General features: G+C 41.6%; 1 protein-coding gene across 6 annotated transcripts in view; it reads right to left on the reverse strand.

The window, feature by feature from the left end:
• Nucleotides 1–644: 644 nt before the first annotated feature.
• SLC7A2 (solute carrier family 7 member 2) overlaps nt 645–16,265 on the reverse strand; it is a 71,883-nt gene continuing 56,262 nt past the window's right edge. For 5 of the 6 annotated variants that reach the window (XM_086380651.1, XM_086380652.1, XM_086380650.1 and 2 more), the window contains 5 exons: nt 14,752–14,854; nt 12,196–12,401; nt 10,855–11,021; nt 9,786–9,894; nt 645–5,817 (listed from right to left, as the gene is read on the reverse strand). In XM_086380651.1, coding sequence (XP_086236777.1) covers nt 5,618–5,817; nt 9,786–9,894; nt 10,855–11,021; nt 12,196–12,401; nt 14,752–14,854 — 785 coding nt within the window. In that variant the 3' untranslated portion in view covers nt 645–5,617. Of the gene's footprint in view, nt 5,818–9,785; nt 9,895–10,854; nt 11,022–12,195; nt 12,402–14,749; nt 14,855–16,265 lie in introns of those variants that run through there. The other variant, XR_015156299.1, reaches the window with a different exon arrangement.

Consider the following 16,265-nt stretch of genomic DNA (forward strand, 5'->3'; position numbering starts at 1 on the left):
TTTAATTCAACATGGTGGGTGTTCCCTTCCATTTATGGGGAAAAAAAAAAAAACCAACAGGAATTAAAAGTCTATATACAATGGCATTTCAAAATTAAAGAAGATAATTTAGGAGATTTGCAATTTTAACTAACTTGAAACTATTTCAGAAAACTGACTCCTCCCTCCCCATCAAAGGGTAAAGAGGGCTGAAGTTGATAAATATTTATTCACTATACAGTACAAAACTTCTGTTAGTTATAGATAACTGATTACCAGTTACTGAAAGCTATGATTTGGTCAGGAGCATAACAAGGAGCTTCTTGCAGACAAAAGCAATGTCAAAGAGACTGGTCCATTAAATAAATGGCAGTTGAATTGGTAGGACATCAGATGTGTGGTCCTGGGGTGGCATGCTTCAGGAGCAACCGGTGTTTGGAATGTGTCATGAAGACTGAGTACAGTGAAGGACGTCTCTTATACGACTTGGAAGTTGTACAGTAGTAGGCTGCCCCGTGAGTATTCTTAACAACATAATTGTTTCCATTTAGATTGTACTATATTTCTGAGCTCTAAAGTGGCCTAAATAAAAAAGCAGTTTAAATTTGGTAAGTGTGAAATGTAAGCTTTTGGTAGGTATGATACATATGCATACAACACTATGATAAGTCATATTAAAATTTATTTTAAAAATACATGGTTAGAAAGCACATGTTACAGTGGTAAAGCAGCAGTTTTTATTTATTACAAATTCTAAAAAATAATCCAACGTTATAAGCAAAAAGGAACACTGATTATCATCAAAAACATGTAAATTTAGAATTATCTACAATCATACACACACACAAAAAATCTCTGTATTTGAGTAAGACCAAAGTATCTTTTGGTTTTTACAGACATAGAATTTTGGTAGAGTTTTAGGCCCTATCAACGGTTTCTATTAAGTACAATGATAACAGAAGAAAACAATGAAACAAATGGATACCAAAGATGAAGCACAGCCTGTTAACCAGGCACGGGCCAGAGAAACCTGCCACGCTGGCAATACAAGGTTCTTTACCAACGGAGCCGTGGCGCGTGTACTTTCCCCCGCAAGGATGATGGTGCTGGCACGGAAAGTGCAGGGGCCAGGGCCTATGGTGCATTCCAGGGAGCAGCCATCCTTCCCGTGAGTTGGAGAGGGTCCTTGGTCCTTATCATTTACCTTGTACTCATGGGATGTTCGGAGCTGAAACGAAGGACCCCAAACTACCTTAGTTTTTCACTTCATGTCCTACCCTGTCATCCAAGACTCCCCAACAAAGGTAGCTATAGACACTCACACTTTGCAGCCTGCCTGACCCACGGTCCTGGCTATGATCCCCATGGAGCTGCTGCCAGTGGTCACTGAAGGCTCTTGAAAGCCAGAGATAGTGGCAGTGGCTTCAGCTAAGGTGCATAAAAGCTACAACAGTGCTGCTCCCAGGGTTGCCGACTGGGTTCAGCCGTAACAAAATGCATTTGAAATGAACAAGACTAAACTGCGTACATAAAAACAATAACGAATGTTACAAAAACCAACCCCTAAACCAACAACCACAACAACAGTAGATCTGGCCTTTCAAAATTCATAAACCAGAAAGCCATTAAAAATGTTTAAATATAATTATACAAGGAGATAAAAAAAGAAACTCGGCTAAACAATGAAGTCAAACAATGTTATTTTCACACATCTGTGTGTCTGAAAATCAATGATCTGTGCTGGCATTAGTTCCTACGTGAACTTTGGTACTTCTTCCCTTGATATTTTAGAACAAGCTAGAAAATGTTAGGTAGAAAATGTAGAGAGAAGGCACTACTTTGGCACTAGTCAAAAATCAAAAACAAGCCCCCAAAACAAGCTAATAACACCCCCACAAGACATTCACACAAAGCACGTGTATATTAATATTTCCTGATGCACACTCTAAACCCAATCCTTTAAAATCAGGTGGGACATTGTATTCATATTTTTGGTTTGAATTCTATTGTCACTTGAAGCATATCAGCAGATACCCAGGCACAGAACATCACGGGCAACATCACAGGGAAGGAAGAGTTGGAATCTTGGCACAATTGCGTCTGAGGTTTATAATCTCAGAATATGCTGATCTAAGAGGAAAAGGAGCTCAGACTAATCTAGTCCCTCCAGCATTATCAGCCTTGGTGGGCGATTACTCTTCCTTATTCTCCCTGCTAAACAGTTAAATACATTTAGAAAATAATTTGGTAAATATAATTTCTAATTCAAAAGACTGTAACATACTCAGGACTTAGAAAATATTTTAAATTTATTATTTGAAATTTTAAAGTTTAAAAAATCCTTTATTCAGAAAAATTAAAAGAAGATTAGGGTCTTGTCTTTTAAAGGAAACAGATAATTCTGAAACATATTTTCTATCAAGTGTGGCTGACAACAGAAGGTTTTATAGATACAACATTAGTTTTTCATTAATGTATATATCCCAAATGATGTTTTGGTCTTACTTTTCTAGATATTCGTCTGTGAAGAAAATTACATTAGTTAAGCAATAATTTGTATTTCAGTATATATTAAAAGTTCTAATATAAGTAGTTTAAATAGTTTCAAAATTTGGACTTGCATAACTACCTTGTTAAATGTAGGGTTGGTATGGCCTTTGTATCGTTATTCACAAATCATTAGAGTATAAAATAAAAGTGCTATTATAAGAAGTTTCTCACTGAAAATGTTCAGAGAGCAGATTTCCTAGTGCAAATCAATCACAATTAAGAGAATGCATATGTATTTTTTTTAATTTCTGGAAAGAAGTCTATATAAGTGTGTCTGATTACTAGTAAAATCTACACAGAACATTTTGGCAATCCTAAGAAAGCAAAAACATTTTGTTCAAAAGGTTGTGAATTCAAATGTAGTAACAGACAGACAGAAAAAGACCTGGTAGTACTGACTTTTCCTTAAAAAGCGCAAACCAAGACAGAAATGTCAGAAAAGGCATAGCAGAAAAAAGTAAACAGAAATTCCCTAATGCCCCCACCCCACCGCATTTCAGATCATAAAGCACCTAATGTACTAGACTTCAGTGATTTCATATTAGAAACATTATAAATATATCTTTCTGAAAGAATCTATCTATAGAAAATATTATACATAAAAAATTGCCATATATTTCAGAATAGTTTAAAACCTAAACATTTTGCATAAGCATACCTATCAATACAAAACATTTTTTCTCTGTCAGTTGGGTTTTTAAAATCTAGACAACAGGATCATTTCCAAAGCCCATCATAAACCCAGCTGACTTAAACACCAACATTTGAAACACACAAACACACATATATACACGTGTATATATTAACATATACACTCACACATACATATGAACAGATATTTGAGTTTTCACAGAAAAAAAGGATAGTCACAAACAAAGCATCTTTCATAGACAATTGTGTTTGTAAAGTGTTTCAAGGTGGAAAAATTATTTTTAACTCAATTCTGCTCCTAATTGAACACAGTGGGCATAATAGTTTTAGCTGCCTGTCATGTTCTAAATAAATTTCTTGATTGTGCTCAGTAAAAGGTTTAATATTCACATGTGAAATTAACTCTTCATATTCCCACGTGAAGGGCCTGATTACCGAATCAAAGTGCTTCTCAGAATGCTGCAGTAACAGCAAAGATCTAGGATTAGGCCCACAGTAATGACTGCAGAAATACTTTGCCTCTTGCACAGCCAACTCTTCCTCTCCAGTAAAACATGTAGTACTGGGCCTCAGATTTTACTATGTGCACCCTGGAAATTGTGGAATGTTAGTTCTGAGTTCTAGATCCGAGACGCTACAACACTGGCACCCAGACTTTCCTACCTGTTTACTGGATTTTTCATCACAAGAAACTCCTAAACAATCAAAACTTGCTTTTTAATGATGAAAATAAAATGGCTGATCTTTTGGAAGAGCTGTCAGAAAATCAGTGTTTTCCTTGCCTTTGTATTAAGCTGGTCACCTGGGCTTGATAATGTGCTAGTCTCATCTCGTGAACCATGTAATTATTTGTAAGAAAAATAATTCATGAGAAGCGAACCATACGAAGATAAGTAGTCCACTTATTGGATAACCCTATAAAATGAAATACAGTAATTAGAGAGTCATACATTTAAAAACAAATTACTCATATAAAGGTTATTGTGTTTCTATGGCTTTAATTCAATTAGGTTAATGTTTTTGGCTTGACGTTTTAAATAATCATGTATTTAACTGAAATATTCTATTCCTCAACCACTGATGGGTTTTTCTAGAATACTGGAACTTGTATCAGTAGTTTTAGTGTGGTCATTTAAAAATAAATGAAATTAAAAGTGCTGAACAATTTATGGGATAGAGGAAGAAAAATATCCCTAAATGTTTCCAAAAGAAGCATCACAAGCAAATTAAATCCAAACCCCTCAAATTGGGCCAAATGCCCTATAATAACTGAACAGGCACTTTAAAACCAGAACAGGGGTATTTTCTTGTACTCCTTCATCGCCCCCCTCTTTTGCATGTAGTAAAGATAGAATTTACTACTGGCTTAGAAAAAAAACCCCTAAATAAATTGTGAACTGTGATTATTTACTAACTAATGGAAAAAGGTATAAATCATTCCACCAATTATGTGACCTGGGAGGTTCTGCTGGCTTATTTTAAGTGACTTAAAACAGGAGTGCTTGGGATCTCAGCCAAGCACGTAACTACTCTATCTTCAAATGCATCCTCCTCTCTGCCACTTACACGAGCTTCCTGCCCATGGGGACCACCTTCACTTTCCAGCACAAAGGGTCCCTAGGAGCTCACACTACCTCTCTCCACCCCGACTGGACTGGGGCGGAATGGGGGAGTGGGGAAGATATCATTCACACAAGGTGAAGGCCTCACATTTAAGGACCACTGTCTCAAAGAAGATAGCCATTCAAGGGGGTGCCTGCCACCTGCTGACACAGAAGGCCGCTCCTGCCCTGCGGGGTAGTGCAGACACAAGCACTCCGATTGGCTAAACTTTCAGCAAACTGTCATACCTCACAGAAGAAAACTGTGCTAAACCCACTGCCGACATTTATAAGTTACAGAAAAGGCTCATTTCCTACCCCTCCCCTTACTCCAGACCAATGACAGACACAATGATGGGTAAATGCAATTTTAGGATGTCTAACTTGACATAAAGTCCAATAAGGAAAAGCGACAGTTATTTCCCCAACCACACCCGGCACATTCAAGATACTTTTCTATTCAGCGATCACCTCCATTTTAGTGTGTGCAGTACAGGCTACCGATGAATGACAACACTGGAAAAATGCAATGCAATACGAGTAAGACACCAACAACTTTTAACACTGATATTCCACAACATATACAAACATATGCACACACATGCCCACATTCCCACTATCTGGGGGATATTTATCACGGAGGAGCGAGCTCAGAGTGGTTTCCCTAGATGGAGTCGCCATCAGAGAAGGTGCTGTTCACGTGAGTAAGTGTAAATTAGGGTGAACTGTGTCTGCAGCAAATCCACGGCAACCTGGTGTGGTGATGACATCGTCATGGATCCCTCCACGCAGACGATGTACGTGCAGACTGTGGACCAGTTCTGTCCCAGCAGGCACTAGCATTCGCTCGTTTTTTCATGGAAAATGAAAGGTAAGCTCAGGTTTCTTTGGTGATGGTCACCATCTTGCATGGCAGATTTTTCTTCTGTTGCTGCGTTAATGTTGTCTGAATACATATCTTCATCATCATCTTCTTCATCCCTTGGATTACCCTCCAGGCTGTGTCTAATGCCATAAGCGAAGTAAATCAGGAAACCTTTCAGAGGAAAAAGAAATCAGCTTTTGGTGTGATAAAATGACTTTGTACAGGGAAATTATTTTTTTTTACTGGTGGACAATTGGTCTATGATGTTGTGTTGGCCACTGCCACACACTGACATAAATCAGCCACTGGTATATATATACACACATATATACATACACACACACACACACATATATATATGCCCCCTCCTGTATGTGGAAAATTTAATATAGAACATAATAGGATCTTTTGCGCCTTCTCTTTCTGTGCTATTTTAGAAGGGCAGAATGCAAGTACAGCATATCCCATGCAAGGTCGCTGACAAATGTCTTCCCAGTAGAAAGTGCTTCTTCATTTTTAATGTGTAATCTGTATATGCAATATTGCAATCCTGGAATGTGAAGTCAAGTGGGCCTTAGGAAGCATCACTATGAACAAAGCTAGTGGACCAGTTGAGCTATTTCAAATTCCAGTTGAGCTATTTATTTTTGGGGGCTCCAAAATCACAGATGATGCTGTGAAAGTGCTGCACTCAATATGCCAGCAAATTTGGAAAACTCAGCAGTGGCCACAGGACTGGAAAAGGCCAGTTTTCATTCCAATCCCAAAGAAAGGCAATGCCAAAGAATGCTCACACTACTGCACAACTGCACTCATCTCACATGCTAGCAAAGTAATGCTCAAAATTCTCCAAGCCAGGCTTCAGCAGTACGTGAACCGTGAACTTCCAGATGTTCAAGCTGGTTTTAGAAAAGGCAGAGGAACCAGAGATCAAATTGCCAACATCCGCTGGATCATTGAAAAGGCGAGAGAGTTCCAGAAAAACATCTGTTTCTGCTTTACTGACTATGCCAAAGCCTTTGACTGTGTGGATCACAAGAAACTGTGGAAAATTCTGAAAGCGATGGGAACACCAGACCACCTGACCTGCCTCTTGAGAGACCCGTATGCACGTCAGGAAGCAACAGTTAGAACTGGACATGGAACAACAGACTGGTTCCAAATAGGAAAAGGAGTACGTCAAGGCTGTATATTGTCACTCTGCTTATTTAACTTATATGCAGAGTACATCATGAGAAACGCTGGGCTGGAAGAAGCACAAGCTGGAATCAAGATTGCCGGGAGAAATATCAATAACCTCAGATATGCAGATGACACCACCCTTATGGCAGAAAGTGAAGAAGTAAAGAGTCTCTTGATGAAAGTGAAAGATGAGAGTGAAAAAGTTGGCTTAAAGCTCAACATTCAGAAAACTAAGATCATGGCATCCGGTCTCATCACTTCATGGCAAATAGATGGGGAAACAGTGGCTGACTTTATTTTTGGGGGCTCCAAAATCACTGCAGATGGTGACTAGAGCCATGAAATTAAAAGATACTTACTCCTTGGAAGGAAAGTTATGACCCAACTAGACAACATATTAAAAAGCAGAGACATTACTTTGTCCACAAAGGTCCATCTAGTCACGGCTATGGTTTTTCCAGTAGTCATGTATGGATATGAGAGTTGGACTGTGAAGAAAGCTGAACACCGAAGAGCTGGTGCTTTGAACTGTCTTGTTGGAGAAGACTCTTGAGAGTCCCTTGGACTGCAAGCAGATCCAACCAGTCCATCCTAAAGGAGATCAGTCCTGGGTGTTCATTGGAAGGACTGATGTTGAAGCTGAAACTCCAATACTTTGGCTACTTGATGCCAAGAGCTGACTCATTTGAAAAGACCCTGATACTGGGAAAGATTGAGGGTGGGAGGATAAGGGGACAACAGAGGATGAGATGGTTGGATGGCATCACCGACTCAATGGACATGACTTTAGGTAAACTGCGGGAGTTGGTGATGGACAGGGAGGCCTGGAATGCTGTGGTTCATGGGGTCGCAGAGTTGGACATGACTGAGAGACTGAACTGAACTGAACATGCATGTTTTTCTCAATAAATATTTTTGAAATGTTTATGTAAAAAAATATTTACCTCCTCAAAAGTTAACACGATACTTTAAACAAAAGGATATATGGGGAAAAGTCTCAAATACTCCCCAAATACAAGTGCTGAATTATTGGAGACACAGTCAGATATTTTGGAAAACATGTCCTGTGTGAATGGGCTTCCCAGGTGGCTTAGTGGGTAAAGAATCTGTCTGTGATGCTGGAGACCTGGGATTTGATCCCTGGGTTGGGAAGATCCCCTGGAGGAGGGCATGGCAACCCACTCCAGTATTCTCACCTGGAGAAGCCCATGGGCAGAGGGGCCTGGTGGGCTATAGGCCACAGGGCTGCAAAGAGTTGGACCTGACCAAAGTGACAACACAGGCGCACACCCTGTGTGCCATGGGTGTGCCTTACACACGTTACTGCCACCAGGAGAGCATGAATAACTACATGCAAAGCAACTGTTTATTAACCACCACACTGACTGAGGGTCAGGGGGGAAGATTTTCAGTATTCTCACAGGATATGTAGGCATTTTTGCTGTGTTTTAGCTATAATTTTAAAAGTTGATTGAGAGTTTTGGGTTGATGTGAAATGCATTGTAATTTTCCCATGTAAACCATGGGAAGCAGCCCACCAATGCGTATTCTGGCATGTGCAGTTGTTAGAACGGATTCTATTTCCTCTCATGTCCTTAGAGGTTTGGAGAGCTAGCCTTTCTGTCCTCAAATAAAGGTGGCGATGCCACCATTTCACAAAGAAACCGAGGCACTTAGAAGCAGGGGTGGAATATGACCCAGGTGACACGGCTAACAAACAGCAGGGGAGGACTGAAACAGGGGAGTCTGGTTCTGCGGTTCCCACTCTTCACCACGGATAAGCACACGACTGAGCTTCAGGGGGCTACAGCTGAGGAAAGAGGCAGTGGTTCGCGGAAAGGCAGGAGCGTGGGGAAGCTCTCCGCCAGAGTACAGTCTTCTGGGCTCTGAGGAAGGGAAGGAGTTCTGCTTCCTGTGCCCCGGGGTTTGGGCTCGGCTTCCTGGCAGCCCCAGGGGAGGTGGCGAGACCCCAAAGGAATGACTCTGTGGTTCATTCCGGAGGGCACAGCCAAGTCGCCGGGGGCTCCCATCAGGATCCTGGCCCTGATAAGACAGAGCTGCCTACCAGGAGCGGCCGCAGGGACAGAATGCCCCAGTGCAACCTGTGTGGATGGATAACCTTTGATCCACCCCAATTTCTTGGCACCGTGTCAGATCTCCCCTCAAAATGGGCAAAACTAGTGCGGCTGTGGGGGGAGGGGAGAACCGACTAGGTTAAACCTCCCATTGGCTCAAGGGGGTTGGTGGCTTGAGACTTAAATGAAGTTAATTTATAGCCAAAGCAAACACACACACACACACACACACACACACACACCCCCCCACACCCCCAAGTGAGTGAGACTCATTATGCCAATGGGAGGACCATCAAAAGGCACAAACTCTCAAACTCCTCAGGCCACCAGTTATGACAATTAAACTCTGAATTTACAAGTCAGCTTTCACACAAGACACTGAAGAAGTCATGATGAAAACCGACGCAGTGTAGATGTAAATCAGCTCACTCACAGTATGTAAGGTCAAATTCCACCCCAAGGGTCTAATAAAAGACATTTAGGTATGGGAAAAGAAATTTCTTGCAATTAGCTCATTCAAAATGTTGCCAGAAATTCAATGGTGCTCTGGAAGGAACTGGCTCTGTAATCAGACTTTAGGGGTGCCATTTGCAAATTAGACCTCTTGATTTTTGGTGAGGGGGGCTTCATTTTTTTTTACTCAATAAGTTAGAAAAAATAGGATCTACAGAGTTTACAGGGTTACTGTAGCAATTGAATTTTAAAAAGGTATTTGGAAAACATCTGGAAATGTAGGCATTCAGGTATTCTAAAACTTGGAAAGGAGGAAACCAAAAAAAGCTTTTGTTTCTAGGGAGGGGGTGGGGCGCATTTCTCTGGAACAGCACACGACATGGGAAAGAGAGAGCCCACGTTCAGAAAGTGAAACAGGAGAAGACCCACCAAGCGCCATCCAGACGCTAAATCGGATCCAGGTGTCTGCACTCAACTGTACCATTAGGTAAATGTTCACCAGGATGCTGAAGGCTGGCAGGAACGGTAAGAATGGAACCTAAGGAGGGAAAGTATCTTCTTAAATACACTCAAATTTTAAAACACATTCCTCAAATTGTTTTGACATGGTGGCAACTAATTTGACATACATAGATACTGTCACAGTGTGTCAGTGTGATTATATTCTCACAAAAAGAACAGCTTGAACAAAAACCACTTATCTAGAGAATGGGCTTCCCAGGTGGCTCAATGGTAAAGAATCCACCTTAATGTGGGAGACCTGGGCTCGATCCCTGGGTTGGGAAGACTCCCCTGGAAAAGGGAATGGCAACCCACTCCAGTATTCTTGCCTAGAGAATTCCATGGACAGAGGAGCCCAGCGGGCTACAGTCCATGGGGTTGCAAAAGAGTCAGACATGACTTAGTGACTAAACAACAACGTCTAGAGACTACTAAAAGGAGCCCCGTATTTCCCACTGTTTACTGCAGCCCAAAGCTACAGAGGGTTATCCAGCCGCTGTGTAACACCTGCGTTATCACCAAGATGCAGTAGGTTTCAGGGCTTAGTTTAGGGTTTAGTGGTTTCATTCTGATATCAAGAAGGCATGCCACTGGAACTCTGACCACTCTTGGGATCTCAGGGGGATTCTTCCAGGAAGCCCTCTTCAAGCTAAATTCTGCTCTTAGTTCAAATGGACAGAATAACTTCACTTCACAGTGGAAGGGCTTTGGGTGTGGGGACCTTCCTGAATTTCTAAAATACTCTAGTTATTTTTCTGATGTTTTAGAGTATTGAACAAGAAATTTGTTTACTATTACATAGAATAATGTACTAGGAACACATTCAAGTTTTTGAAAAGAACACTTAAGACAAAAAGGAACATCCCAAAGGACCGTTGTTCACTGGTTAACACCATAAAAGTGTGTTTGTTTTTTTAAAAAGAAACAAATCACAAAAACCAACATACAAGAGAAAACATGCATAATATTTAGGATCATGAATCCTCATGACACATACCATAAAGGCTACTTTCTGCTGATTCTGGGGCTGCCTCCAGATGATGAGCACGATGGCAACACAGAGAGCGAGAAACAGCACCAGGAGAGCCAGGCTCCATACCTCCAGTCTGGCGATGGTGTGGACGCTGTGCGTGGTCAGAACACTCAGGCCCAGGATGAGGAATGCTGCGGAGATGACATGCTCGTGAAACAAAACCAGCACGTGACCTTCACTCAGACCCCTTCATTCAAAGTCTATTTTGATAGCAAGTTCTTTATATATCTACTCTGCCAAATACTAAGATTCTTCATTTCTATTTTGGAAAGAAATGCCTGATTTCCATGACTTAAGAATCCCGCTTTGCTTACTCATGACTGTCTCCTCCTTAGGAGTCAGTCTCCCCTCTGGACTCTACCATCCTGCCTTCCTGCCAGTCTCAGATGAGATCACTTGGACTGATGGAATGTTGTCCAGGGTGGCTAGTGCCCTTTTTTTCCAATGGGGAAAACAAGTCTGTTTGTGTTCAGCTGTTGTAAACACTGTTCATGTAAACAAATAATACATGATCTGCACCTTTTCTTCCTATTTCAGAGAGTGGCATCACTGCCTACCCAGACGATCTCTGATCATCAAGTCTGAATTAGGGGTCCCTCCCATGTGCTCTCAGAGAAACTTGTACTGCCCTTAGCTCGCCACCAATGAGGCTGTCCAGTGAGAGGAAGGACCATCTTTCCTGACATCCCAAGTACCCAGCAGGGTTCCTGGCACATCAATAAATGTTGCTGAAAATACGCTTGATTATGTAACTGTGGGTGAGCGAGCAGGATCTGCAGTATGGCCTCCCACGCTCCCTGGGTCCCAGTTCAGTTTTGGGCAGGTGTACTTCGCGTCCCACAGGAAGAACCCTCAAGGCTCACAAAATGGACCAATTCTGTACTTCTGCACTCTCACCTCAGGGCAGCAGTTCCCAACCTTTCTAGCATCAGAGACCAGTTTCACTGAAGACAATTTTTCCATGGATGGTAGGGGATGGTTTGCAGATGATTCAAGTGTATTACAGTTACTGTGCACTTTATCTCTATTATTATTACATTAGCTCCCCCTCGGATCATCAGGAATTAGATCCCAGAGGCTGGGGACCCCTGCCCGAGGGAATTTCTTCCTTTCTTCTTCAATTACCAATATACCATCGATTTATTCTGCTAACATAAGGAAGATCTCAATGACCAGTGACCCCTAGGTGAACATTTCAGGACTGAGAGCAGTGCTAACATATTCTTTCATCCTCTTTCACATCATCCTGCTCCACCCACACACACCCACTGGGTCTTCATAAGGTATACAGTGAAGGGAACTTACCCAGGAATCCTACCAGAAAGCTGACGAGAGAAGCAGACTGTTTTGTAGGCAGAAGCGAGGGGTTGAAGAGGGTTCGCAGGCTGAAGCCCTGTCCTGGCAGCATGGTGACCTGAGACTTGCTTTTGGAGGTTCTGTTGGCGCACGATCCCAGAGCTTCTTTCTCAGAACAGTACTTGGGTTGCTCGTAAGATAAGCCGGGCTGGTACCTATTCCCAAGTAAAAGTGTGTGTCTTTATTCTCAAACAAACACTTGGTCCAAATGAAACAAGCACCTAAAACTCTAATGGAGACATTTCCATTCACGGCTGGTGCAGTAAATGCACACGTCTTGTGGCTGCAGCCTCAGGGTTGCTGAGCCAAGTCACACACGTGCTCAGCAAAATACCTGCAGCAACTCAGAATTTCCTGATTGCCACTTGATTAGAAAGTTATATATATTAGATGCTGAAGAGAGTTACATTTTAAAGTGTGGCACCTGTGATGATAAATGATTACTCTGGAATTATCTATGTTCAAAGGAGATGCCGTTCATGAAAACAGCAACCCTGTAAACAGAAACCCTGGTTAAATATCAGCTACAAGGTAACATGGGCTTCCCCTGTGGCTCAGCAGTAAAGAGTCCAACTGCAATGTAGGAGCCGCAGGAGACGCAGCTCCGATCCCTGGGTCAGGAAGATCCCCTGGAGGAGGGCACGGCAATCCACTCCAGTATGCTTGCCTGTAGAATCCCATGGACAGAGGAGCCTGGTGGGCTACAGTCCATAGGGTCACAAACAGTCAGACACGACTGAAGCGACTTAGCACACATGCACGAACAGGGTAATATAATATGCAGCCTTCAGTTTGGTACTGGAAGGTCTCACTGCAGCCTGCCTCCCTGGTTTCCTCTCCCTCGTCAGCCACCTCCTACCCATTCTCCTTTATTACAGATCCTCTTCCTCTTTGGCTGGTATCAAGATATCAGCCTGCTTTAGCTCCCAACATCTGCCCTGGTCTCCCCAGTGGGATCTTCTGAGAAGCTTTTGCTTAAACTTAAAAGTAATATTTGTCCCCCAACTAAAGAAGAAATATGCTCACTGTGAAAAAATGCACAAAAGCATGAAGAAAATTAAAATAATCCATAACATTCAGTGTGAATCACTGTTAGCATTTTATTACAAATTCAGCCAGTTAAAAATGCAAATATGTGTATATATTTGCAAAAATCATTTTTTGTGTGCAAATGTATGTTAGTTAAATAAATTCAGATGCTACATATAGCTTTGCATCCAGAAACTGATATATCTCTCCATATAATTAAATATAATTTTATTTGCTGTAGAACAGTCTACTGTACTCTTATGTAACTATTCTATTTTTTTTAACTGAAGTATAGTTGATTTATAATGCTGTGTTAGTTTTTGGTGTACAGCAAAGTGTTTCAGTTTATGTATGTGTATATATATCCTTTTTCATATGCTTTTCCATTATGGTTTATTATGGGATACTGAATATGGTTTCCTGTGCTCTACAGTAGGACCTTATTGTTTAATACTATTGACAGGGAAGCCTGGCGTGCCACAGTCCGTGGGGCTGCAAAGAGTCGGGCACGACTGAGAGACAACTGAACTGATTGATATACTATTGATATTCACTTAGTTCAATTTTTTCACTATCATAAATTACCTTTTCCATGAACATCCTTTGCATATATCTATATGTACTTCTTTGATTAAATCTTTTTATTTTATATTGGGGGGCTTCCCTAGGAGCTCGGTAAAGAATCTGCATGTAATGCAGGAGATCCAGGTTTCATCCTTGGGTTGGGAAGATCCCCTGGAGAAGAAAATGGCACCCCACTCCAGTACTCTTCCCTGGAAAATCCCATGGACGGAGGAGCCTGGTGGGCTACAGTCCGTGGGGTTGCCAAGAGTTACACATGACTGAGCAACTTCACTATCACTATATTATATTGGGGCAGAGCTGGTTAGGGCTTCCCAGGTGGGTCAGTGGTAAAAGAGTCCACCTGCTGATGCAGGAGATGTGGATCAGGAATATTCCCTGGAGGAGGATATGGCAACCCAGTCCAGTATTCTTGCCTGGAATATCCCATGGATAGCAGAATCTGGAGGGTTATAGTCCATGGGATCCCAAAGAGTTGGACACGACTTAGTGACTGAGCACCAGCACAGCCAGTTAACAATGTTCTGATAGTTTCAGGCGAACAGCAAAGGGACTCGGCCATACATATAAAGATTAAATCTTTAGCCTAAGAGCTTAGCAGCTGAATCACTAGGACTAAAAATACAGTATTCTGAAGTGTTTTTATACGTTATGAGAATTTGTTGTTCACATAGATTAGGCCAACCTATTGATAATTACCAACTGTATTTGTTCGCTTAAGGACCAAGTATGCTAAATATGCTTCGTATTCACGTTTGTGTGCCCATGGCCTCTCACTTCTGAGACAGCGAACTCCATGAAAACAAGGCCAGTGAGCCCTAACTGTCTTTCTTTCCCGGGCTTCAACTGACACACACCCTTCAGAACCTTCAGTTGGCAAGAAGGACAACTCACCTGAGGATGAGAACACAGGCCGCGACCAGAGAGTATGCCAGAAGTGTCCCAATGGACATCATGTCCACAAGGGCCTTCAGGTCGAAAAGGAACGCCATCACAGCTATTGGGGGAAAGAAAGAGGGGTAAGAAGAGAGCCCATGAGAAAATCCAGACAGCTGATGCCAAGTCAGAGATAAGTGATGGGAAATTTTTTGTTTTATTGCCAATGATAAGTCAAGTAAAGCTTAGAAAGTGTGTTTCTTATAGTTAATAAGATGTTCCTTAGGTCATACACACTGCTAATAAAACTTAAAAACCCCTCAGCGATCTATCAAGTACAAAATACATCTACTTTGATTACTTAAAAAATATTGGCCTGACAAAGAGTGAAAATACTGTATGACAGAATATTTGCCTTTGATGTTTCAGGAGAAAAAACATTGCCAGGAAATACTGGCAGGCTCCTTTAAAAAATAAAAATAAAAGAATTCAAATGGAAGAGCTTTCATTATAGATGTTACATAATCATTTTAATTTCCATCTGCATTCTGAGTTATATCTTAGACAGGATGAGGTCCAATTAAATTATGCTTCAGATAGAATATAAATTCTATCCTGATTAAAACCACACACTCTGACTAAATTTAAACTATTTGGGGCTACCTCCAAGCCCTAATAATGTTAAGAGGCAAAGTATACTTCACACAGTTGAATAGTTAACTTGCAGCTTCCAATTTTTTTCTCCGGTGAACCATTAAAATAGTGACGATATTAACTGGAATTTACCAAATAGTTGTCCTTATCATAATAAGTAGAGAACACCACACCCCACTCATGTGGCACTCCAGACATCTCAGCAAGCTTTCTATCTTTATGATCTCAATTTATCTTCAATTCAATAGTCCTATGAGACAGGGGCAATCATTTAGGTTCAGCTTTATAGATCAGCATTTGACTGTTTTTAATAAAACCCCAGCAGTTTCACATGGTTTAACCTAATAGGGTCATTACTCTTTTTTAACAGACAGGCTAACTTAGCAAGGTTACAACCACTGGGTAGAAGTGGTGTGTGTGCGTGTTAGTCACTCAGTCGTGTCTGACTCTTTGGACACCATGGACTATAGCCCAACAGGCTCCTCTGTCCATGGGATTCTCCAGGCAAGAATACTGGAGTGGGTTGCCATGCCCTTCTCCAGGGATCTGCAACCCAGGGATCCAACCCAGGTCTCCTGCACCACAGGTAGAAGAAGGCTCCAGCTAAACCAATATGGCCGTGGCCTGTCTAAAATAGCATATTATTTTTTTCCTTTTTTTTTATTTTTATACTTCATGTGGACCATTTAAAAAGTCTTTATTGAATGTGTTACAATATTGCTTCCCTGGTGGCTCAGACGGTAAAGCATCTGCCTGCAATGTGGGAGACCCAGGTTCAATCCCTGGGTCAGGAAGATCCCCTGGAGAAGGAAATGGAAATCCACTCCAGCACTCTTGCCTGGAAAATCCCATGGACGGAGGAGCCTGATAGGCTACAG

Source organism: Bos grunniens, chromosome 27 (genome assembly GCF_055505025.1).
Source record: "Bos grunniens cultivar Pamir isolate PY7600 chromosome 27, Bosgru_T2T1.0, whole genome shotgun sequence".
Taxonomy (NCBI): domain Eukaryota; kingdom Metazoa; phylum Chordata; class Mammalia; order Artiodactyla; family Bovidae; genus Bos; species Bos grunniens.